We start from the raw sequence: 26,733 nt of genomic DNA on the forward strand, positions 1-26,733 counted from the left end.
CAATGTGGAGAGTCCTCAAATGTTCAAATAGAACTGCCCTATTATCCAGCAATTGCAGTACTTGACATTTACCCAAAGAAAACCAAAATACCGATTTGAAGGGATACATGCACCACAATGTTTATACCAGCATTAAGAATCAGAAATTAAAATTATGAAAAGACACTAAGTGTCTATCAACTTATGGATAAAGCAGAAGAATATATATATATATATATATATATATATATATATATATATCTCAGTCATCAAAAAGATATATATATATATATATAAAATGGAGGTATATATATAATAGAATATTACTCAGCCATCAAGAAGAATGAAATATTGCCATTTACAAAAACGTGGATAGAGCTAGAGAGTATTTTGCTAAGCAAAATAAGTCAAAGAAAGACAAATACCATATGATTTCACTCATGTGGAGTTTAAGAAACAGAACAAATGATCATAGGGTAAGGGAAGATAGGAAAACCAAGAAACAGACTCTTTTTTTTTTTAAACAGGCTCCACACCCAGACTGGAGCCCAATGCAAGACTTGAACTCACAACCCTGAGATCAAGACCTGAACTGAAATCAAGAGTCAACACTTAATGGACTGAGCCACTCAAGTGCCCCCCAAAACAGACTCTTAACTACAGAGAGCAAATTGGTCTTGTCAGAGGGGAGGTGGTTTGGGGGATGGGTTGGACGGGTGATGGGGATTGAGGAGGGCACTTGTGATGAGTAGTGGGTGTCCTATGTAAGTGTTGAATCATTGTATTTATTGTACACCAGAATCTAGTATGACACTGATGTTATTTAATTGTAATTTATTAAAACCTTTAAAAAGCATCTGTTTTTGTGTCTGTTTTGTTTTGCTTTTTAGATTCCACATATAAGTGAAATTATATGATCCTTCTTTTTCTCTGTCTGACTTTTCTCACTTAACATCATACCCTCTAGGTCCATCCATGTCATCTCAATACGGAAAATGTCAAAGACACTCTGGGCAGCATAGAAAAGAAAAGAAAGTTAATTTTTTTTCACAATGTGTTGAGGATGGTACAGAGCCCGTTGGGCTGTTGTACGCCGTTGTTGCCGCGGAGACGATAGGAGTGGTGGTTTTCCCATGAGGGCTGAGGATCGCGCAATGACTTGGATCCTTTAACATAAAAATTTTTTTGAATGACTCAGTAAGTAGGCCACAGAGATGAAGAGAACAGCAGAGGGCACATGGTCAATAACGATGCCTGTTGACTCCACGTCTCTTGGCGAGGCCTGACTAACGCACAGGGTCCGTGTGCAGTCGAGTCACTATGTCGTACACCTGAAAGCAACATGACATTGTATACCCACTGAAACCGACACGACGTCGTATATCCATGCCACTTCAGTGATCAATAAAATCATCTAAATAAATGAATAAGAACCCATGTCACTGGTTCCAAATGCAGAGTAGCGGTGGGGGCAAGGAGAAGTGGAAAGGTCTAAAAATACTCAGGAAGCAGAAGTGGCAAGATCTTGAATCGATGTCGGGAAGAGAGAGGATGCCTCCAACTCAGCGTGCTTCACTGGAATTGCTGCTCTCCTCCCCAACTTACTGTCTTCCTTCACGGCTCATCTCAGTGAGCGATCAGCCTGCTGGCACAGAGCAAGCACCCATTGATTGCCTTTGGAGTGAAAGAATAAATGAATAGAGTAGAAATAGGGCCAAACGGAGCATTTGCCGGTGCCTGCCAAACAGCCAGGCCTAAACTCACCGTCAAGGTCGCCTCAGCAGAAGTCTATCACGGTCTCCCTGTCACCGTATCAACCGTCTGGAAAAGCACCAGGTCCCACATAGTCCAGGAGAACACCTGCCTTCCTATAACGGGCACTCCCTGCCTAGAAGCTGCAGGTGTGCCACAGGCCGGGCTTTGCCACGAGCCTCTCATTCTGTGAATTCTTTACGTGAGGGCGGTGGCAGATTGTATGGCCCATATGAGTACAGGGCGTGTTTGGTGTGGCAGGAACAGGGTCACAGCGGCACCCAACTGGTGGATCTACGTTCACTTTGGCTTCAATCAGAAAGAGCCTCTTCCCACCAGAGGGCGCCTGGGTGGTGCAGTCGGTTAAGCCACTGACTGTTGGTTTATCAGGTCCAGATCTCAGGGTCGCCAGATCAAGCCCCAGGTCAGGCTCTGCACTTAGTGCATTGTCTGGTTGAGGTTCTTTCTCCCTCTCCCTCTGCCCCTACTGCTCCTACTCATGCTCACTCTTGCTCTCTCTCTTTATTAAATAAATAAATAAATAAATAAATAAATAAATAAATAAATCTTTTAAAAAGAAAAGGAAAGAGCCTCTTACCACCAAAGAAGTTTATTAATCCAGCCCGCTCCCCCACCGTCATCCTGGCAGGGAAAAAACACAACTGGCAGAAAAAGTGCAGACACCAGGTGTCAGTTTGGATATTTTCTTGCTTCTCCCAGGGCTGACAAGCAGAGATACAGAACTGCTTGTGGTTCCTGGTACAGATACCAAAACTAGGAAGTTATCCGTCCCAGTGCAGATTTCCCAGAAGTAAGAATGAGATGAGACAAGCAAAGGACGCCCCCTGGACTCAACCAACGCAGCAAACATTCCCTGGTTATAGAAGAGAAGTGAAAGTTATAATCCGGAAGGGAAATTTGGCTGTGTGAGCAGTAGAATTGGGGGGTGGAGACATTTGATGAAGTGAAGTTTTTTTAACCCCCTTTTAGACAATATCATTAGATAAACATCCTTTTCAATGATACAACCCAAGTCATTTCTGGCCCTTTTCCTGGAAAAGCTTTTTACTGCTGTCAGTTTACAGGAACAGCAATAAGAGGCCATTTTCTGGGCATACAGCCCAGGACTCAAAGGGAGGCTCTAGAGAACATCTGGTCTGCTTGATATATAGAAGCCAGCACTGCATGTGTGTATTTGTGTGTATGTGTTTTTCCTATGCTGACTCATGGCATTGAAGTCTTTCTGGAAACACCCCCACCTTTGTAGCCAGCCAGTTTACACACACCCCTTCAGCTCCTCCTTGATTCAAATGTTAAGTCAAGAGGAAGAAGGAAAACAAGTTCGAGAGCTGCTCTCAAGCATCTAGAATTCTCTGCACCCCACCTCTTGAGAAGAGAGACTGGCCCCAGCTCTGACTCAGTCTACTACAAGCTGGACTCTCCTCTTAAAGCACGAACTTTATCTGAGCCTTTGGATAAAAGTGGAAGAAAAGAGTCCACAAGTACGGTGAACTCTGCAGGAGGCAGAGGGCTGACAACTGGCAGTAAAAACAGAAAGATGGCAGATCCTGAAATTGAACTTTTTGTGAAGGTAAGTTTTCTAGCTAAAATAACGGCATATGTATTATTTCTTGACATTGGACCTCAGATTCTAAAAAGACGTCAATATTTGGGCTAGAGATAAATTATTTTGTCATTATATTCTTCCTCTCAGTACTCGACATATGCCTGGCTGCTACATGATAATAAGAAAACACATTAGTATAAAAAGGCAAAGAGCTATTGTGGAAAGAGCACTGGACTGGTTGGTTAGACAGAACAACCAAGTTATATTCTTGGTGGCTTCCTATGTAACTCTGGACAAATCTCTCCCTCCATCTGGACCTTTGTTTCTTCATCTGTACAATGTAGGAGACTGACAAAATGATCCTTAAGGGCTTTCTAGCTCTTGCAATCTGTGTTTTATGGGATGGGTTTTGTAAGGCCTAAATGGGGAAAGTATGGGCTGAGAGCCCCAATCCCACACATAGCCCAGATCGAGCTTTCTAAAATTCTCCCATAATAGATGAAGATCACAGTGTAGTCACATGGACACTATGGGAGAAAACAGCCAGGAGTCTGTGTGAGGAGTCTGTGTGAGGAGGAGGCATTTAGAATTTTGCGTTTCCTCTTTATAGTCTGCCTTGGGGTTTTTGGTAATGCCTTGACTTTTCAGAAAAGCCCTTTGGAAAACCCCTAAGGCAGGAGCAAGGAACATGTGTTTCTAAATTAACTCATCAAGAAAAATAATAATTCTGTATAAGTTATTCTAAGTATAAATTACAGTTTCCTTAAACTTTGCTTAGATTGACTATTTTTTCTCTATATTTTCCTTGACTGTTACAAGTATCCAGGATAATAATAATCATAGCAAACTCTCATATCATGTTTGGCTTTTTTTCTGAACACTTCACCTGTAGTACTCATATTTACATATATTACCTCATTTAGTCCTAACACCTTACATTATTAGTACTAAAAGGAGTAGTATCATGAGTAGGAGTAATGGTAGTAGACTTGTCATTATAGTCATATTGTTGTTCTCATCTCTAGATAAGCAAGCAAAGGCAATAAAGTTTGTTACTTGCCTCTAAAACTAGATGTCTATTGATGACTTACAAAGACATAAAATAAAGTATGTCTACCAAATGCTAGTTTAAACATCTGTTAGCCAAAGTAAGACTTTCACAATCATTTAAAAATATTTGCAACTGGTCACATATATACACAAAGGGCATAATCAACCGCCTTTTCCAAACTATAGGAGAGTGATCCTTGAATTCCTGCATTGCAAAATAATCCAAGTAAGTGTTGGAGTATGGGGCATAAGAGCTACTTCTCTTATCTCTGGATTTTAGCAAAATATGTGACTGCTCAGACACAATATAAATTAGCCTTAATTTCCTAATTGGCTTTTCACATCTACCAATTTCAAACCACGGGTAATGTCTCTTCATAGGGCAACTAAAGTGTTCTTTTAGTCTAAACTACTCATTTAATCCAATCCAACTCCCCTAACTAGTTGTTGGCATTGATCTACATAAGTCAATCTTCATAGAATTCCCATATTTGGGTACTAATCTGGACAGGAGAAGTTAGTGAATCATACATTGGATGAACAAATGTTTGGTTAAGTAATAACTTTCAAGTTAAAATAACTAATCGTTTATTGAGTACTTACTATATGGCAGGCATTGTGTTAAGAGGTTTATTATTAACCTTATATTATAGATACAGAAAGTAAAGCAAAGAGTATCTAAGTAACTTTGTCCAGGGTCACATAGCCAGTGAATGGCAAGGTTAGAATTCCAATTTTTTAAAATAGTTATGTTTAATCTTATTGGCAAACTCTTTTTAGTGAATTTTCCAGAATTTCATCAGATGGAATCCTTTAGATATAAGCTTATCTAATAACATTGATACAAATCACAGATTTTCTAGAAGAACGTTGAGGATCATCTGGTCCAGGTTTTTATTCTGTTTTGCTTTAAGGTGTGTTCCGCAGAGCTCCACAAGTTTCACAGAAGATACAGAGGTAGGGCATAAGGATTGAGAGGAATGAAAAATGTTAATGAGTAAGTTTAAAAAGCTCTGCTCTTTATCTATGGTATCTCATTATAGATCATGCAGTTTCTTTCTAAAGATGAAAGGAATCTGTGATTTCCTCAGCTACCCCTGGCTGTGGCCTAGAAACCCTACCACAACTTCTTCCCCATATCACGGATGGGATACCTATAGGAGATTAAGCATTTTCCTGTTACAATTAAGAATTCATATCACACTACCTACGTGTTTTAATGTAGCCCGTGAAAACATTGCCTTTCAGCTCTGAATGCCTTGGGCAAGATTTTTAACCATGAACTAAAATCAAAGTATTTTTTAAGATTGTATTTATTCATCCATGAGAGACACACGGAGAGAGAAAGGCAGAGATACAGGCAGAGGGAGAAGCAGGTTTCCGTGCAGGGAACCCGACATGGGACTCGATCCTGGGTCTCTAGGATCACACCCTGGACCGAAGGCGGCGCTACACCGCTGAGCCACCCAGGCTGCCCATATTTTCTAACATACATTTTATTTTCTCTAAATGCAGACTCTATCTTACTGGTTTGTTGTTCATTGTTAAACAGATTGTGTGTTTTCTACCAAACACACTAAAATGAAGTTTTAGTAGATCTTTACATAAAGTTATAGAACTGAACATTTGAGCCAAAATTCTGAATTTGTCAAAGCCATTTCACCTCATACCTTAAACCCTAACCCCTAACCCGAAGCTCCTAACCACTAACCATAACCATAACCCTCTGGAGAGGTCTCTGAACTGAAAATACCAGGTACATACCCCAACTCAAATCCTAACCCTAACCCATAACCACTAACCCAGTAAACCTAGTCCCTAAAATTGACCCTAACTGTAACCCTAACACTAAGCGTAACACTCTGGAGAGGTCTCTGAACTTCAAAATACCAGGCACATACTCTAACCATAACACCTAAGCCCAGGAGAAGTCTGGGGTTAGATTCTCTGGTGAGTTCCTGAACTGCAAAATTCCAGGGACATGCCCTAACCCTAACCCTTGATCTGAGGAAGTGGCTTACTGAACATAGGATTTAAAAAGCTGAGAAGCAGGGCACCCGGTGGCTCAGTGGTTTGAGCGTCTGCCTTTGGCTCAGGTCGTGACCCCGGGGTCCCGGGATCGAGTCCCACATGGGGCTTCCCACAGGGAGCCTGCTTCTCCCTGTGCCTGTTCTCTGCCTCTCTCTCTCTCTCTGTGTCTCTCGTGAATAAATAAATAAGATCTTTAAAGATAATAATAAAGGAAAAAAGAAAGATAAGCTGAGAAGCAGCCTAGTTTTCCTAGAGATGGCCGTAAACATGCAAGAATTGGTAGTATTGGAGCACCTGAGTGGCTCAGTTGGTTAAGTGTCTGACTCTGACTCTTGATTTCGGTTCAGGTCATGGTCTCAGAGTTGTGAGATTGAGCCCAGTGTTGGGCTCAACACTGGGTGTGGAGCCTGCTTAAGTTTCTCTCTCTCCCTTCCCTTCTCCTCCCTCCTTCCCTCCCTCTCTCATTCTCTCTCTCTTAAAAAAAAAAGAATTGGTAGTATTTCTGAAAATGGGTGTGAAGGTACAGGTAAAAACAGAAAAATCTATTGAATATATATTTAAAGAGTATTTAGGGGACGCCTGGGTGGCTCAGTGGTTGAGCGTCTACCTGTGACCCAGGGCGTGATCCTGGAGTCCTGGGATCGAGTCCCACATCTGGCTTCCTGCATGGAGCCTGCTTCTCCCTCTGCCTGTGTCTCTGCCTTTCTGTGTGTGTGTGTGTCTCTCATGAATAAATAAATAAAACCTTTTTTAAAAATAAAAAAATAAAAAGTATTTAGAACCCCAAATCCCCTCCCTGCCTCAGCTTGATAGAAGGTTGCCATGTTTATTCTCATCCCAGCAGAAGTGTGAGGGCCAAGTTAGCTAGGGGTCGGTCCTGCCTGTCCCTGCTGCTTCCCATACCTGCCTAGCTGCTGTCATACTTCTCTTTTCTTGTTTTATCCTATTTTTTCTTTTTTTTTTTTAAATAACCTAAAAACTGGTAGAGGAGTTTTGCAGGTTGAAGCCATGTCTAAATGAAAGTCCTCAGTAGGTGTTAAAGGAAACAGGGAGGGGAGGTCCTGAAGCCTCCTGCCGGGGGTCAGGAATCAGGGGCTGCCCTGGCCTGAGTGGCTGGGGGCCTGGCAGGCATGGACGGGGCAGGTGAGGTGCAGGGGCTGTGACCTGATGAGCAGGTGGGGCACACTAGCGGCTGGGCAGAGTGTGGACTGGTGTTCTGGTATTTTGTGTGTATGCTGCTTTTCTTTTCTAACCAAGAGGCTGGTTTTGGCATCTCTGTCTCATTCCCTGGGATCTAGTGGGAGGTACAAGTTTGGGGCTGGAGAAACAGGGAAGGGCTATGGAGGTCAAAGTCTTCCAGGCTTGCAGGCCTAGGACACCAGAGCCCTCAGTTACCGGTGAGCCCAAGCTGTCCAGAGCTCAACATGGGTGATTGGGAATCAGGTATGGAAATTGAAAAAGGCACGAGACAGGCCATCTCCCCGCCCCTTACAGCCTGACTGGGGATGGGGGAGAGGTGGGGCCAGTCGGTGGAGGAGTGTCCCAGCTAGGCCCGCTCTTGGGATGGCTGCAATGATGAGAAATCCCGGGAACTGTATTCTTAGAAGAGGTGTCTGAATGACAGGATACCTGGCACACACCCTAACCCTAATCCATAACCCATAACCCCTAACGTCAATCCCTAACCCTAAAACTCACCATAACCCTAACCTTCTGATGATATCTTTGAACAGCAAAATACTAGGCACATACTCAAGCCCTAACCTAACCCCCAACCCTAACCCTAACCCCAACAGAAGTCTGGGATTCTATTCTCTGGAGAGGTCTCTGAATGGCAAAATACAGGCACATACCCTAACCCTAACAACACGAAAATATTTTCTCTATGTGGAAAAGAAATAAGAGATTATACTTTTCTCTTAATTTTCAGACCAATTTCAAACCCTCTTAAAACTATCATAAAGACTATCATAAAAGCAGATCAATTTCTAAAAATCCAACAAAATTATTAGATGGGAGAAAACGTTGTTTAAGGGTTTGGGTTTTGGAGTACACAGTCCTGGACTTGCTACAGGAGACGAGTATATAGGTCATCAGCTGTTGACTAGCTGAGTGTATTTTAACAAGTCAGTTTCTCTGATCCTCAGTTTCCTCATCTGTAAAACAAGAATTTGTTTTATAAATTTATTTTTTATTGGAGTTCAATTTGCCAACATATAGCATAACACCCAGTGCTCATCCCGTCAAGTGCTCCCCTCAGTGCCCGTCACCCAGTCACCCCCACCCCCTGCCCACCTCCCCTTCCACCACCCCTAGTTCGTTTCCCAGAGTTAGGAGTCTTTCATTAAAACAAGAATGTTAACAGAACCTACCTCATGGGATCATCTTCACTGTGTGGATCAAAAAATAAATAAATATGTAAAGCACTGTAGTTGTTAACTAGTAGACATTTAATAAAAGTCAAATATGGTGGCTATTATTATTTTTCATGTTTAGAAACTTAGATCACAGACATACAGAGAAAAAATTGCTTTTGTGAATGACCACATCCTGTCCTTGCCAGCTAAATATACTTAAGAGTTGGTAGTTCATCAATGAGGCTAGAGCATTTACATCCTAAAATTTTCTGTGATGGCACTTTAAATCAGCGTATTGTAAACAGGGGGAAAAAACGGTTTTCCTGTAAAACTTGACTGCATTTCCCCCACATCTCAATGTTTTGCCTTTCCTTTTGCCAAAGGCGATCCACCCTTCCTGCTGTATCTATTCTCAGACTCCATTCTTCTTCCTGCCTCCCACCCATAATGGTGTTTCTACTCACTAGGCCCAGTTCTGATTGGATCCCTAGTTTGACTTCTGTTACAAAGGAAACACAGCTGCCAAAGTTGGGTGCCTCTTCCCATAGCTCTTCACTCCCTGACATCACAAAAGAACAACCGTAACCATCATTTCCTCTCTTGTACCCATTGCCAGGGAAAGGAAAATTTGCCAAAAAAATTAGGATTATGCCCAAGGCTTCTGGGACTTTGATATTGTTAGGAATCACGGATCAGAGCAGCTTTAGGGTGAAGTGTCCTTTACTTTCTTCTGTAGACTGAAGCAAAAGCAAACAAACAAACAGGTCCAACAGATGAGACATGCTCATGGCTTGGACTTGGGTAGCTAGTAGGTAACAGTGTTGGACAGATAGCAAGCATCAAATAAATATTAAATGAATGAATAATGTAATAGCCATGGAAAATGAAAGAACTAAACTTATTTGGAGATATTTATAGGTAAAACGGACAAGAATTAGTGTTGGATTTAATTTGGGAGTGAAGGGGCGGGTGGGTGGCTCAGTCGGCTAAGTATCTGCTTCTCTCTCTCCCCCCTCCTCCTCCCTCGTGCTCTCTCCCTCTTACGTGCTCGCTCTCTCTCTCTCAAATAAATAAGAATCTTTTAAAAAATAATAATTTGGGAGTGAAGCATAAGGCTTATTGTCAATTTTCTAATTTAGGCAACTTAGTAGGTACTGTCTTGTGTGCTCAGGCTGCCATAACGAAATGCCATCGATGCGGTGGCTTAAACAACAGATATTTATCTTCCCAAAGTTGTACAGGCTGCATGTTCAAGATCAAAGTGCCATCATGGTCAGGTTCTTGTAAGCACTCTGTTCCTGGCTTACAGGTGATTGCTTGCTCAGTGTCCTTGCATAGTGGGTGGCAGAGAGAAGGGGGAGGAGAGGAGAGAGAAAGCTTCCTGGTCTCTTCTTATAAAGGCCTTAATCTTATCATGAGGGTCCCATCCTCGTGGCCTCAACCTAATTACCTCTCAAAGGCTTTGCCTCCAAATACTATCATATTGAAGGTTAGGGTTTCAAAATATGAATCTGGGGGGAATACAGTTCAGTCCGCAGCAGATAGCAGTGTCATTCACAAGATTAGGAGCCCTAAAGAACGAGTAGGTCCGTGAGTGCACTAAAGAAAAAGGAAGGAATTCAGTTTGGGACATGCTGATTTTGAAGTGTCTAAAACCTGGATTTCTCACGAAGACAGTGTATCAGCCATAGCCCTCTCAAGAAGTGGCTACCTTTTCTTCCTCATTCTTCTCACCACTGAGCCTGGAAGTGAGGTCCATATCCATTAGGTATCCTTGCCTCCACATGCCTCTTTCCAGACCATTCTCCTTCCCCCATCCAAAGAAATACCCATGTTGAGTATCATAAAATCAGACTAAACCACGCACTACCTTTCCTCATTATAAGTCTTCCAGAAAAAGAAAAAAAAAAGTCTTCCAAACACCAGGCCATTCTCCCCTATTTCTTGAGGAATTTTAGCTTCTGGATAATTTTCACTCTCTCGAACACTATTCCTATCAAAATTCTTGGTGAGTTTAATATCTACAGAGATGAAAGTTCCAGTACTCTGGCCTCTCAGATCCTTGACTGCTTCCCTTCCGCTGATCTTGTTCTTCCCTTTCCATGGTCACACCCTAACCTTGTCACTACAACCTCTACCATGCCTGCATAACATCATTATTTGGGGGGAGGATTGTTCTACTTTTTGGATTTTTACATTCCAATTTACTTTATTGATGTATGATTCACATAGAATAAGAAGTACCTATTTTATTTTTTTAATTTTTTATTTATTTATGATAGTCACAGAGAGAGAGAGAGGCAGAGACACAGGCAGAGGGAGAAGCAGGCTCCATGCACCGGGAGCCCGACGTGGGATTCGATCCCGGGTCTCCAGGATCGCGCCCTGGGCCAAAGGCAGGCGCCAAACCGCTGTGCCACCCAGGGATCCCTGAAGTACCTATTTTTTTTTTTTGAAGTACCTATTTTAATTGCACAATCCAGTGACACTTTTTTGTACATTTTTTTAATTGGAGTTCGATTTGCCAACGTATAGTATAACACCCAGTGCTCATCCGTCAAGTGCCCCCCTCAGTGCCCCCGTCACCCAGTCTTTTGACGTATGTTTACACACATGTAACCACTGCCCCAATCAAAATACAGAACATTTCTATTACTTTAGAAAGTTCCTTTGTGTCTCTTTGTAATCAGTCTTCCCCACTATATCCCACTACTCCCTGCGAAGAAATCACTGACCTGTATTCTGACAGGATAGATCAGTTTGTGTTTTCTAAGATTTTCTATAGATTGAATCATACAGTATGTACCTTTGTTTGTCTGGCTTCTTTCACTCAGCATAATAATTTTAAGATTTCCCGTATTGTTATGTACATCAATCTCTCATTCTTTTTTATTGCTGAAGTGTTCCATTATATCGATGTACCATATTTATCTATCTACCCACTGGAGGACATTCGGGTTGTTTCCAGGTTTTTGGCTACTATGAATAAACGTTTATGTGCAAGTCTTTCTCTGGGCATATGTCTTTACCTCTTTGGGGCCAATACCTAGTATTAGAATTAATGAGTCAGATGTTAGGTACATTTTGAACTTTGACAAACTCTTTATAAACCATTGGTACCGTTTTAGACTCTTAACCGCGGTGTATCGGTTCCAGTTGCTCCTGGAATACTCGGCAATACTTGGTATGGTCAGTCTTCTAAATTTCAGCTATGCCAATGTGTGTGTACTGGTATCTTGTTGTGCTTTTGATTTTCATTTTCCTGTTGACTAATGATGTTGAGCATCTTTTTGTGTCATTTACCATCTGCATCTCTTTCATAGAGTGTTTGAATCTCTTACCTCTTTTTAAGTTGGATGGTTTGTCATGGAGTTGTTAGGAGCTATTTACTAGTATATTTTATATATTTTGGATACAAACATTTTTCATTTTCTTAATAGTTCCTTTCAAACCACAGAAAACCACATTGCAGCTTTCACGTAGCTCAATTTATTGAATTTTTCTTTGCCCTCACTCACCCTCTGAATCCCAGCCATATTGACCTTCTTTCAGTTCCTTATAATGCCATTGCTCAAGCATGTTGCAAGGCTTTTGGACATGCTATTTGCTGTTTAGAACACCTTCGTTGTGCCTATTCACATATTTAACACTTATTCTTTTTAAATATTTTATTTATTTATGAGAGAGAGAGGCAGAGACACAAGCAGAGGGAGAAGCAGGCTCCATGCAGGGAGCCTGATGCAGAAGCCTGATCCCGGGTCTTCCGGATCAGGCCCTGGGCTGAAGGTGGCGCCAAACCGCTGAGCCACCCGGGCTGCCCAACACTTACTCATTCTTTGAACTCAGTTCAAATGCCATTTCCTCAGAAAAACCTTCCCTAACAGAACCCATATAGTGTTTCTCTGTTACACACTCTCATGACATGCACATCCTTCCTTCAAAGAACTTACCTCATTTTAAAAGTAAGTTAAGCTGAGAGACTACTTCTTAAATATCTGTTATATACAGTATAGATTATATGTAATGTCTGATCTATTTTAAAAACATGATTATTTGTCCAGTAAGTATTTATTGGGAGAGTGAATGAATGAATGAAGAATAGAGGGGCCACAGATAAACTCAAGTATACATAAAATTTCAAAGCAGAAAAGTGTGTTGTTTTCAATCAGTGAGCAAAAGATGGATCTTTATTTTTTCACCATGATTTTTCTTACTATTGAAGTATAGGTAATATGCATTGTTATATTAGTTTTATGTATACAACATATTGACTATTACATATTATTACAATATTATTGACTATATTCCCAATACTGGATTTTTCATCTCCATTATTTATTTATTTTATAACTGGCAGTTTGTACCTCTTGATTCTCTTTGTCTATTTTGCCCACCCCCACTTACCTCCCCTTTGGTAACCAGTAGTTTGTTCTCTCTATCTAGAGATGGGTTTGTTTGTTTTGTTGTTGTTGTTGTTGTTGTTTTGCTTGCTTCCTGTTTTATGTTTTAGATTCTACATATAAGTGAAATCATATGGTATTTGTCTTTCTCTGTCTTACTTATTTCACTTAGCATAATACCTTCTAGATCCCTTTATATTGTCACAAATGACAGGGTCTCATTCTTTCTTTATGCCTGAGTAATATCCCATTCATCTATTGATAGACACTTGGGTTGCTTCCATATTTTGGTTATTGTGAATAATGCTGCAATAAACATGCGGGTGCATTTATCTTTTTTAATTAGTGTTTTCATTTTCTTTAGGTAAATGCCCAGTAGTGGAATTATGTACTACATCATATTTCTAATTTTTTGAGGAACTTCCATGCTGTTTTCCATAGTGCTCAGACCAATTTACATTCCCACTGCAGGTGCATGAGGGTTCCCTTTTTTGCAACAGTTGTTATTTCTTACCTTTTTGATAATAGCCATTCTGACTTGTGTGAGAGTATATATCATCGTGGGTTTGATTGGCCTTTTCCTGATTATGAGGGAGAAATGTTTATTCAAGCCTTCATTTTTAATGAGATTATTTGGGATTTTTGGTGTTCAGCTGCATAAGTTCTTAGCATATTTTAGATATTACCCCCTAATGAGATACTTCATTTGCAAATATCTTTTCTTATTCAAGAGGTTGCCATCTTCTTTTGTTCAAAGTTTCCTTTGCTCTGCAAAAGCTTTTCATTTTGGTGTAGTCCCAATGGCTTATTTTTGCCTGTTTCCCTTGCCTCAGGAGACATAGCCATAAATATGTTGCTAAAGCCTATGTCCAAGAGATTACTGCCTATGTTTTCCTTTAAGAATTTTATGATTTTAGTCCTACATTTAGGCCTTTAATCCATTTTGAGTTTATTTTTGTGTATGATGTGGGGGGAAAAAGTGGTCCAGTTTCTTTCTTTTGCATGTAGCTGTCCAGTTTTCCCAGCACCATTTATTGAAAGACTATTTTCCCCATTGGATATTCTTGCCTCCTTTGTCATAGATTAATTGACCATACAAGCATGGGTTTGTTTCCTGGGCTACTTTGTTCCATTGATCTATATGTCTATTCTTGTGCCAGTACCATACTGTTTTGATTAGTATAGTCTTGTAGTGTAGTTTGAGATCAGGGAGCATGATACCTGTGGCTCTGTTCTTTTTCAAGATTGCCTTAGTTATTCAGGGTTTTCTGTAATTCAATGCAAACTTTCCAATTGTTTGTCACAGCATTTGATGGAGATTGCACTGAATCTGTAGATTGGACATTTTAACAGATTTTAACAATATTAACTCTGCCAATCTAGGAGTACAATATATCTTTCCATTTATTTGTGTCATCTTTAATTTCTTTCATCAGTGTCTTATAGTTTTCGGAGTACAGGTCATGCACCTCCTTGGTGAAATTTACTCCCAGGTATTTTTTAAAGTAGGCTCCACACCCAGCATGGAGCCCAACACAGGGCTTGAACTGACGATCCTGAAGTCAAGACCTGAGCTGAGATCAAGAGTTGGACATTTAACTAACTGAGCCACCCAGGCATCCCTGCTAGAGTTTTTTATGCAGTTGTAAATGGGATTGTTTTCTTAATTTCTCTTTCTGCTGCTACATTACTGGTGTATAGAAATGCAACAGATCTCTGTTTATTGATTTTGCATACTGCATCTTTGCTGAATTCATTTATTAGTTCTAATAGTCTTTTAGTGGAGTCTGTAGGGTTTTCCACATAGAGTTTTATGTCATCTACAAATAGTGAGACTTTTACTTCTTCTTTATCAATTTGGATGCCTTTCGTTTTTCTTGTTTGATTGCTGTAGCTAAGACTTCCAGTACTATGTTGAATAAAAGTGGTGAGAGTGGACATCCCTGTCTTGCTCCTGATCTTAGAGAAAAAGCTTTCAGTTTTCACCATCGTGTATGATATTAGCTGTGGGTTTTTCATATATGGCCTTTATTATGTTGACATATGTTCCCTTTGAACCAACTTTGTTGAAAGTTTTTATTATGAATGGATGTTGTATTTTGTCAAAAGGTTTTTCTGCATCTATTGAGATAATCATATGGTTTTTATCCTTTCTTTTGTTAATATTCTGTATCACATTGATTGATTTATGAATTTTAAATCATCCTTCCATCTCTGTAATAAATCCCATTTGATTATGGTGAATTGTCCTTTAAATGTATTATTGAATGCTATTTGCTAGCATTTTGTTGAGGATTTTTGCATCTGTGTTCATCAGGGACATTGGCCTGTGGTTTCCTTTTTCTATAGTGACTTTGGTTTTGGCATCAGGGTAATGCTGGTCAAAATATGGATCTTTAAATGAATGGTGTTAAAACAACTATTAACTATTTTTTAAAAACTTAAGTTACATAAGCTAGAGTCCCAGTATACTCCTGGTGCCCAAAGGCAGGCGCCAAACTGCTGCGCCACCCAGGGATCTCCGTGTATCAAAAAGTATTAATGTTGAGCAGCCCTGGTGGCTCAGCGGTTTAGCGCCGCCTTCGGCCCAGGGCGTGACCCCGGGGTCCCAGGATCAAGTCCCACGTCGGGCTCCCTGCGTGGAGCCTGCTTCTCCCTCTGCCTGGGTCTCTGCCTCTCTCTCTCTCTCTCTGTCTCTCATGAATAAATAAATAAAATCTTTCTTAAAAAAAGTATTAATGTCTTCAGTATACAAATGGAATTTTCAAATCAATAAGGAAAATATCACTTTGATAGAGAAAAATGTAAGATTGTCATGAACAAACATTTAACGAAATAAGGAAATCAAATCAGCAATAAACATATGGAAAATGCCTTTCAATGAGCACTGGGTGTTATTCTATATGTTGGCAAATTGAACACCAATAAAAATAAATTTAAAATAAATAAATAAATTTATTAAAAATAATTAAAGTTCAAATCAAGAAAGATAGCAGTTTGGGGGAGTAAGGGAGTTGGCAAATAGGGACAAGGATACAAAAAAAAAGGAAAATGCCTTTCAGGAAGGAATTTTGGCAGGATCTATCAAAATGGAAAATGCACTTACTCTTTTTTCAACATTCTCATTTTGAATATTAACTCTAAAGATAGATATAGTCTCAGAAGTGGAAAAAATTATACGCCTAGAAATATTGCTGCTGAACTATTTAGCATAGCAAAAATTTTGGAATATCTGAAATGCCCATCAATAGGAAATGGTTCTATAAATTCTGGTAATATATAAAATCAACTATCATTATTATGTATTCATTACACTTGTCATCTTAAGTTTTTTAAAGATTTTATTTATTTATTTATTTGAGAGAGTGGGAGAGAGCACAAGAGCAGGGCAAAGGGCAAAGGGAGAAGCAGATACTTACTGAGCAGGGACCCCGATGTGGGGCTCAATCCCAAGACTCTGGGATCATGATCTGAGCTGAAGGCAGACGCTTAACCGACTGAGCCACCCAGTTGCTCCTACCCTTATCATCTAAAATACAATAAACTTATTTGATTTATCCCTGTCTGCCCACAGACAGTAGACTACATGAGATTAAGGACTTCCAATTTTGTCTCTAGCAACTGGCTCATTTCCCAGTAGGCACTCAATATGTACTTGAGCAAATGAATGAATGAGGCCTTCCTTTATCTTAACAGGCTGGAAGTGATGGGGAGAGTATTGGAAACTGTCCCTTTTGCCAACGCCTCTTTATGATCCTCTGGCTTAAAGGAGTTAAATTCAATGTGACTACTGTTGACATGACCAGGTAAGAGGACATGTTTCATTCAGAAGATTGAAATCAGTAGACATCAATACAATGTTTGTATAACATGTACTTTATCTAGAAGCCTAACTCTGCTTATTTTCAATAATCATAGAAAGCCTGAAGAGCTGAAGGACTTAGCCCCAGGTACCAATCCTCCCTTCCTGGTGTATAACAAGGAGTTGAAAACGGACTTCATTAAAATTGAGGAGTTTTTAGAGCAGACACTGGCTCCTCCAAGGTACAGCATTATACATGATGTTATTGTTCTTGAGAAAATCTATTTTATTGCCCTATTATATTGCAGATTGAAGATTCTTACTTCTAGACATCTCTTTTTCACTGTTCAACCTCTTTTGCTATTTTTCTAGAAATGTTTGCAGAGATCCCCATGATTACATGACTACAAAACTGTACTACACAATTACTTATTTAATATATTTAAATCTATTAAAACTTTATGAGATGTAGGTAATATATTAGGAAAGGGCAAAATATAGATTTGGAGACCTGGAAAAAGCAGGGAATTTCAGCCATAATAAAGGTTGGGGGCATTTATACTGATAGGATTTAAACTCATTTTATTGTAGAGCCCTCACAAGATCTTCAATTTTGAAATAGCCTTTGATTCAGTATGATTTCTAAACTTGCAAGTTGAGAAATATAATATCTATTATGCATAAACTTTCCCCTTCAACTTCAAAGACACGAGGACATTAGATGTAACACTTCAAAGTATTTTTAAGAGATCTTATTTATTTTAGAGAGAGAGTATGCATGCAGGGGGAGGGGCAGAGAGAGGGGAGAGAGAGAATCCCAAGTAGACTCCGTGCTCAGCATGAAGTCCCACCAAGGGCTTGATCTCACAATCCTGAGATCATGACCTGAGCTGAAATCAAAAGTTGGATGTTTATCTGATTGAGCCACCCAGGCACCCCCAAAGTATTTTTTATATTTCTTATGCTGTGCCTTTTATTTCCATGACTTATTCATTCCATAACTGTAAGCCTATATCTCCCACTCCCCTTCACCCATTTTCACCCATCTCCAACCCCCTCTCCTCCAATGACATCAGTTTGTATTTATAGGTCTGTTTCTGGAGGCATCACAGTTCCAGACTTCATGCTATTTCACAAAGCTGTAGTGATCAAGACAGTATGGTACTGGTACAAAATGATGGGTATTAAGGAGGGCATGTTATGATGAGCACTGGATGATACATGTAAGTGATGAATCACTAAGTTTTACTCCCGAAGCCAATATTACACTATATGTTAACTAACTAGACTTTAAATGAAAATCTTAAAAAAGGAAATTTGAAAACTCAAAAAAAAAAATAGACACATAGAGACACCTGGGTGGCTCAGTGGTTGAGTATCGTCCTTCGGCTCAGGGCATGATCCTGGGATCCTGGGATCCAGTCCACATTGGTTCTCACAGGGAGCCTGCTTCTCCCTAGTCTCTGCCTCTCTCTGTCTCTCATGAACAAGTAAACAAAAGCTTTAAAAAATAGACACATAGATAAAAAGAACAATAGAAAGCCCAGGAATGAACCCACGACTATACAGCCAATTAATCTTTGACAAAGTAGGAAAGAATATACAATGGGAAAAAGATGATCTCTTCAACACATGGTGCTGGGAAACCTGGACAGCCAAAAGCATAAGAATCAAATTGGGCCACTTTCTTATACCATAGACAAAAATATACTAAAATTGTCAGAAATACCTAATTATGAGACAAGAAACAATTAAAATCCTAGGACACAGGCAGTAACCTCTCTGACATCAGACAAAGCAACTTCTTCCTAGATATGTCTCCTGAGGCAAGAGAAACAAAAGCGAAAATAAACTATTGGGACTTCATCAAAATAAAATGCTTTTGCACAGTGAAGGAAACAATCAACAAAGCTGAAAGGTACTTACAGAATGGGAGAAGATATTTGCAAATGACATATCTGATAAAGGATTAGTATTCAAAAAATTAAGACGTTATAAAAGCAAACACCCCAAAAAACAAATAATCCAGCTTAAATATGGGCATAAGACATGAACAGACATTTCTCCAAAGAAGACATCCAGATAGCCAGACACATGAAAAGATGTTCAATGTCACTCATCATCAGGGAAATGGAAATCAAAACCACAGTAAGATATCCCCTCACACCTATCAGAGGGGCTAAATTAACAACACAGGAAACAACAGGTGTTGGCCAGGATGCAGAGAAAGGGGAACCCTATTGCACTGTTAGTAGGAATGTCAGCTGATGAGCCACTCTGGAAAACAGCATGAAGGCTCTTCAAAAAGTTCAGAATAGAGGAATTCCTGGGTGGCTCAGCGGTTTAGCTCCTGCTTTCGGCCCAGGGTGTGATCCTGGAGTCCTGGGATCGAGTCCCTCGTCAGGCTCCCTGCATGGGGCCTGCTTCTCCCTCTGCCTCTCTCTCTCTCTCTCTCTCTCTCTCTCATAAATAAATAAAATAAAATCGCTTAGATGATTTTATGTTATGTGAATTTTATCTCAATTTTTAAAAAAAGATTAGGTTTTTAATTGAAATTGCACTGAATTCATATTACTATTTGAAGAAACTTCATTTTATGATACAAGTTATTCCCATCAGAAACACAATCTGTGTATTTGTTTGGGGACCATCAAATTTTTATTTATTTTTATTCAGATAAAATTGTCATATAACATTGTGTAAGTTCAAGGTGTGCAACCATGATCTGGTATTTATATATTGTAATATGATTACCACTGTAGTGTAAGCGAATATCTCTATCACATTACATAATTATTATTTCTTTTTTTTTGGTGAGAACAATTAAGATTTTCTCTTAGCAACTTTGCAGTCTGTAATAGAGTCTTGTTGAGTATAATCATTATGCTGTGCTTATTTATCTACTAGTTGCAAGTTTTTAACATTTAAACAACATCTCTGCAATCCTCCCACCAAGGTGCCTCTAGACTATTATTTTGCTTTTTAGATTCCACATATAAGTGAGATCATAAAGTATTTGTCTTTCTCTGTCTGACTTATCTCACTTAACATAATGTCCTCAAGGTCCATTCATGTCACAAATGGCAGACTTTCCTTCTTTTTATGGATTAATAATATTCCATGGTATATAAGCACCACATCTCCTTTACCCGTTCATCCACTGATTCACATTAGGTTATCAACCTAAGTGCCAGTCTTATGTTCTTTGATAAGATTTTGCCTTGTTTTTTTTCATATTGGTTCTATACCTTTTCTATTAAGCTATTTCTAAATATTTAATACTTTTGGGACACCCAGGTGGCTCAATCAGTTCAGCACCTGCCTTCGGCTCATGTCATGATCCCAGAGTCCTGGGACCCAGCCCTATGTTGGGCTTTCTGCTCAGTGGAGAGTCTGCTTCTCCCTCTGTCTCTCCTCCACCTCACTCATGCTCTCTCACTCTCTCTCTCACTCTCAACTAACTAAATAAAATCTTTTAAAATTAGACCAATAAATAAATATTTAATACTTTTATCACTATTGTAAATGGAATATGCTACTAATATCCATTTCTTTTTATTTTTTTATTTTTTTTTTAATTTATTTATTTATTTATGACAGGCACACAGTGAGAGAGACAGGCAGAGACACAGGCAGAGGAAGAAGCAGGCTCCATGCACTGGGAGCCTGATGTGGGATTCGATCCCGGGTCTCCAGGATCGCGCCCTGGGCCAAAGGCAGGCGCTAAACCGCTGCACCACCCAGGGATCCCATATCCATTTCTTTTTAAAAGATTTTATTTATTTATTCATGAAAGACAGAGGAGAGAGAGAGAGAGAGAGAGAGGAGGCAGAGACCCAGGCAGAGGGAGAAGCAGGCTCCACGCAGGGAGCCCGATGCGGGACTCAACCCCGGGACTCCAGGATCACACCCTGGGCCGAAGGCAAGCGCTAAACCGCTGAGCCCCCCAGGGATTCCTCTAATATCCATTTCTATCTGGTTATTGCTAGCATAGATAACTTATTTTTTTAATGTTTGATTTGTATTAGCCACCTTGCCAAAATATATCATTTATTCTAGTAATTTTTCCTATATTTTCTTGGGTTTTCTAAGTATACAATTATATTGTTGCTTTTCTTCCAGTAATTGTACTAGTGCTTTATTTTGTCTTTCTCAACTTGCTAGGACCTCGAAAACAATATCTACTATAAAAGCAATTATGAGTGTCTGTCTTGTTCCTAAATTTAATGTAAATGGTTCTAAAGTCATCATTTAGAATGTTTGGGTTTTTTTTTTGTTTTCTTGTTTGTTTTTTTTTTGTTTGTTTTTGTCTCATTTGTTAGTGCATTCAGCACAATGTTGGAGAGGAGTAGTGATGATGATCAATCTCATCCTGTACTCATTTTAAGGGAAATAGCACTAACATATCATCATTTAATATGGTGCTTACTGAAAGCTTTTGATGGGTGCATTTTATCAAGTTAAGGAAATTAATTAATTAGTTTAACCATTCAACAAATATTTATTGAATATTTAGTAAGTGTCAAATACTGTTCTAGGCACTTTGGACACATCAGTGATTAAACCAGGCAAAAATACTGTGCCCTAGTAGACCTTACATTCTAGATGAGGAAGACAATAAATAAGCAAGATTAAAAAGCAAAACATAAAGTACTTTAAATGATGATAAATAGTAAGAAAAAACAAAGCAAGGGGGGAACTAGCAAGTGTTAAGGACAGAAGAAAGTTTGCAATGTTAGGGTGGGTAGAGGAAGGCCTCACTTAGGAAGGGATATTAAAACAAGATCTGAAAGAAGAGGAGGAACAGGTCATGTGCATATATGAAGAAAATCACTCCATTTAAGGGTAAATGAAGTGAAAATGCTTTGGGGTGGGAGCTTGTCAGGCCTGTTTGAAGAACACTAAGGAGATAAGTGGGGAAGAGGGGGAGGAAATGAGAGCAGAGTGGTAAGACAGGGGCAGATCACATCATTCCTCATAGCCTACTGCAAGGACTTGGGGTCCGAGTCTGATGAGATGAGACATTGCAGGGTACTAAGTAGGGAAGAGACATGATACAACTTATCTTTTAACATGACTGCTCTGGTAGCAAGTACAAAATAGTCTAGGAGTGTGGGGGACAAGAAGCTGTTGCAGTAGTATAAGCTTTGGACCAGGCAGGAGGCAGTAGATGCGGAGAGAAATGGATAGATTCTGGGTACATTTTGGGGTCTGTGTGTGGTTTTCTGTTCAAATTTTTAATTTAAATTCTAGTTAGTTAACATACAGTGCAATATTGGTTTCAGGAGTAGAATTCAGCGATTCGTCATTTACATACAACACCCAGCGCTCACCCAGTGTCCTCCTTAATGCCCATCACCCATCTAGCCCACCCCCCACCCACTTCCCCCGGGGTACATTTTGAAAGGTAAGCGGGCTAGAATTGCTAATGGATCAAATATGGGGATGGAGAGCAGAAAGGAATCAAGGAAGATAACTGTTTGACCTGACCATTTCTAGTGGCTGGTGGGTTTTTTGTTGTTTTTTGTTTTTTGTTTTTTAATGAATGAGAATTGATTTTCATTCAATACTTTTCCTGCATCAATTCATGATCGTATGATCTTATTCAATTTCTTAATGTGAGGAATTACACTATTACATCATTTGATTTCATTATGCTAAATCAAGTTTGTATTAAGGAGAGGCCAGCTTGGCTACCTTTTTCCATCCTCTCTATCCTGTTTATTCCTTCATTTTTATGTAAGTTACAATAATTTAAAACCATGTTTTCCTATCACTTATCTTTGAAATTGTATTACCACCAATATATATCCTGCCAAATAGGCTTTCAGGAGCAAGTACAGGTGACCTAACACCATTTAAACCATTGTTTCTACATACAAGTTAATGAGCTTTGAATTCTCCACAACCAGTTTCCCGGTAAACTTTAGAAACTTCAGTATTCTGATATTGAGAAAAAATACATATTTCCAATGAGAGTTTTGCAGGACCTTTGGTTTCCAGCACAATTTTCCAAAACCTCCATTCTGAGCAGAGCGTAAGCTAGGACACTTGGTCTCTGATTTGTTATGTGTGAATAATCGTGGAGTGATGTTTCTTTTTAAGGTATCCTCACCTGAGTCCCAAGAACAAGGAGTCCTTTGATGTGGGCTGTAACCTCTTTGCCAAGTTTTCTGCATACATTAAGAATACGCAGAAAGAAGCAAATAAGAGTGAGATACTTTTGTTTAAATTTCTGTTTCTCTCACACATTTGCTGACACTCACAGTCTCAGGTAAAATAGGATTTTCCTGAATACATAGTATATTGGGGAATACACTCTGATTCTTTCTCCTCTCCACTGAAATTCCTTTGCATGAGGTCTTATTAAATTTAGAAGCCAAGATTCAATAGGGCAATAACTAAGCTCAATTAGAGCACTGACATGCCAGGAGTGAACTAACTGCAGGACTCTATTTCAGCCTCCCAACTTTCTGATTTCTGAAACTATAGCATCTACCCTCGCCCACAAACATTCCTGAATAGGTCCACTGTCTTCTGATTCATGAGGGCTATTAGTCTCAGATTCTACTTTCTGCCCCTTCTGTGTTTAACAATAACATAAATGACTTTTTCTTTCTTTGACTCTCCTCCCAATGCACCTCCTCAAGAAAAGTCCAAAAATATTTTTACTCATCATTTGATTCAACATCTGACCCTGTCTTATCAGTGGGTAGTGGAGCGTTCTAGTTAACTATTTCGATTTTAAAGGGCCAGTGTATGTGGTTAGAGATGTCTACATGTGTGAAAAGCATATTGAGAATGTATTTAGTCATGAAGACAAAATATTTATTGGTAACCCTATGACTTCTTTATCTCAGATTTTGAAAAATCTCTGCTCAGAGAATTTAAACGTCTGGATGACTATTTAAACACCCCGCTTCTGGATGAAATTGATCCAGACAGTGCCGAGGAACTCACAGTTTCCAGAAGATTGTTCTTGGATGGGGATCAGCTGACACTGGCTGACTGCAGCTTGTTACCCAAACTGAACATTATTAAAGTAAGTCTTTGTAGGGCTAACTGAATGGTCTGGGAGGGGTTTTGGAGTCGCCAGCATGAAACACAGTGACTGTTTAGTGTGAGATTGTTATATGATAGCTTTGTCATCATCATTATGCATAGTGTATATCTCTTTTTTCTCCTCAGAGGAAAAATCAGTAATGATCTTCTCTGGGAATCATAAAAACTTCTTGTTTCTTTCTTCCCAAATTAGAAGGTGTTTTCCATTGTCTTCTCTATAAAACAAGGATAATATTACCCATTTCATGGAATTGTGGAGAAAATTTAATTAAGGCATGTAAAATGCTTAGAACAGTATCTGGATCTTAGCAAATGATAATGTGACCTAGTAATAATTTTATGATGGTTTAGTCATTGATTTAATAAATCCTTATTGAACAGAACTTACTCTGTCTCAGATCCTATGCCAGACACTCAGAATACATGAAGAAATAAGACACAGTTGGGACCCTGAGCAAACTCTTAGTCTAGTGGAGAAATATTTGCACTTTTTCTGGGCTTTCTTCTTCTAAACATATTAATAATTAAATACAGCATAAATATAAATATGATTATACACATATTGTTTTGTCTACATTTGTAAACAAAACATTAAACTAGTAAGTCCAAGATTCTTTAGGTTTATTTTTGTGTAGATAACACGTCCTTAATGATCTTGACTTTTGAGATATGTTTCTATATACTAGGCATGTCATTGATGCGTTTTACTATGACGTGTTTTTTCCTTTTTTTCCCCAAAACCTTAGGTTGCTGCCAAGAAATACCGTGACTTTGACATTCCAGCAGAATTCTCAGGAGTCTGGCGCTATCTTCACAATGCCTATGCCCGTGAAGAATTTACCCACACATGTCCTGAAGACAAAGAAATTGAAAATACCTACGCAAGTGTGGCTAAACAGAAGAGTTAGGACAGCTCTTTTAGTAGAAAAAGCTCTCCTTTCACTTGTTATCATATTATAAAGGCTTTTGGAAACAAGAATATGGAAAATACTGTTTCCTCTGACTCTCTTATGACAAGAATGCTGTGTATTCTGTATCTAATCAGTCCAAAGTATCTTCTCACTGTGTATTTTAAAGTTCTTTGTATATTCAATTAATCTTTATTCCCATGGCATAACCACTGCAATCTTAAATCACATGGAAAGCATCAAGATCTTTTGCTATTTAATTGAATTATTACAATGTGTTGTGTGTAAGCTCAACAGATGGCCAAAGTTACAAAAGACATATTGCTCATAAACTGCTCTTTATAAACACTTCCATCTAAATCATTAAAACAATTTTATATTTTTGTTAGTTTAATACATGAGTGAATTTATTTCTGATATGAGTAATAAAATCAAAGAGTAAGTATATCAGAGAGGCAAATCCTAAAAGAATAATTTTAAAAATCCGCTCTGAAAAGAGATCAAGACCAACGGGTATTCGAATGGCATTGAACACCTAGAAATATGACTTCCTCATAGTCAGAGATGAGAATATGACCTTCATGACCAGAGTATATTGTTAAATAAGCAGGTATTCATTAAATATAACATAATAGTAATTTTTAAAAGATCAGAAACAAATATATGGTAAAGTTGCAAAGTAAATTGGACCTATTATTCCACAGAAATAAGAAGGAAACTAAGAAATTTGACTGACCAGAAGGTCTTATTCCTGTCCATAGAAAGATAAGCATGCTATCCTCAAAGAATAATGACAAAGATTTGTATAGAATTTAAAATGTTCTATTACTATATGTACTCAAATTTACATGTTAAAATGAAATCACTCAGATCTGAAACTAAAGCTGGACTTAACTTGGTCCTTCAAAGGAGAAACAAAGTTCAGCCTCAAAAACAGAAGATACTGGGCAGCCCGGGAGGCTCAGCGGTTTAGCGCCACCTTCAGCCCAGGGCGTGATCCTGGAGACCCGGGACTGAGTCCTGTGCTGGGCTCCCTGCATGGAGCCTGCTTCTCCCTCTGCCTGGGTCTCTGCCTCTCTCTCTCTGTGTGTGTCTCTCATAAATAAATACAATCTTTAAAAAAAAAACAGAAGATACCATAGGTCAATGGAACAGAATGAAAAATCCAAAAATACAATCGGAGAAGGACAAACATTATATGGTCTCATTCATTTGGGAAATATAAAAAATAGTGAAAGGGAATAAAGGGGAAAGGAGAAAAAATGAGTGGGAAATATCAGGGAGGGAGACAGAACAGGAGAGACTTCTGACTCTGGGAAACGAACTAGGGGTGGTGGAAGGGGAGGAGGGCAGGGGGTGGGGGTGACTGGGTGACAGGCACTGAGGGGGGCACTTGATGGGATGAGCACTGGGGGTTATGCTATATGTTGGCAAATTGAACTCCAATAAAAAATAAATTTTAAAAATCCAGAAATAAGCCCACAAACTACATGGTCAATTAATCTTTCCAAGCTGATAAGAATATCCTATGGGAAAAAGACAGTCTCTTCAACAAACGTTGGGAAAATTGGACAGCCACATGCAAAAGAATGAAACTGGACCGCTTTTTACGTCATATACAAAAATAAATTAAAATGGGTCAAAGGCCAAAATGTGAGACCTGAAACCATCAAAATCCTAGAGGAGAAAGCAGGCAGTAACCTCTTTGACATCAGCCATAGCAACTTCTTTCTAGATATGTTTCCTGAGGCAAAGAAAACAAAAGGAAAATTTAACTATTGGGACTTCATCAAGATAAAAACCTTCTGCACAGCAAAGGAAACAG

General features: G+C 39.2%; 1 protein-coding gene across 1 annotated transcript; it reads left to right on the forward strand.

The window, feature by feature from the left end:
* Window positions 1-2,797: 2,797 nt before the first annotated feature.
* On the forward strand, window positions 2,798-25,302 carry CLIC2 (chloride intracellular channel 2). The gene is made up of 6 exons (XM_077887454.1): window positions 2,798-3,322; window positions 16,833-16,942; window positions 17,055-17,180; window positions 23,044-23,150; window positions 23,799-23,980; window positions 24,747-25,302. The coding sequence occupies exons 1-6, from the start codon at window positions 3,290-3,292 to the stop codon at window positions 24,906-24,908; spliced, it is 720 nt and encodes a 239-aa protein (XP_077743580.1). The 5' UTR covers window positions 2,798-3,289; the 3' UTR covers window positions 24,909-25,302.
* The last annotated feature ends 1,431 nt before the right edge of the window (window positions 25,303-26,733 follow it).

Source organism: Canis aureus, chromosome X (genome assembly GCF_053574225.1).
Source record: "Canis aureus isolate CA01 chromosome X, VMU_Caureus_v.1.0, whole genome shotgun sequence".
Taxonomy (NCBI): domain Eukaryota; kingdom Metazoa; phylum Chordata; class Mammalia; order Carnivora; family Canidae; genus Canis; species Canis aureus.

Excerpts from the sequence above, each read along its gene's own strand:
- CLIC2 (XM_077887454.1), top strand. The coding sequence starts at position 3,290 with ATGGCAGATCCTGAAATTGAACTTTTTGTGAAG. Across the intron at positions 3,323-16,832 it reads AAATTGAACTTTTTGTGAAG|GCTGGAAGTGATGGGGAGAG; the intron begins GTAAGTTTTCTA and ends TTATCTTAACAG. Across the intron at positions 23,981-24,746 it reads CCAAACTGAACATTATTAAA|GTTGCTGCCAAGAAATACCG; the intron begins GTAAGTCTTTGT and ends CCAAAACCTTAG.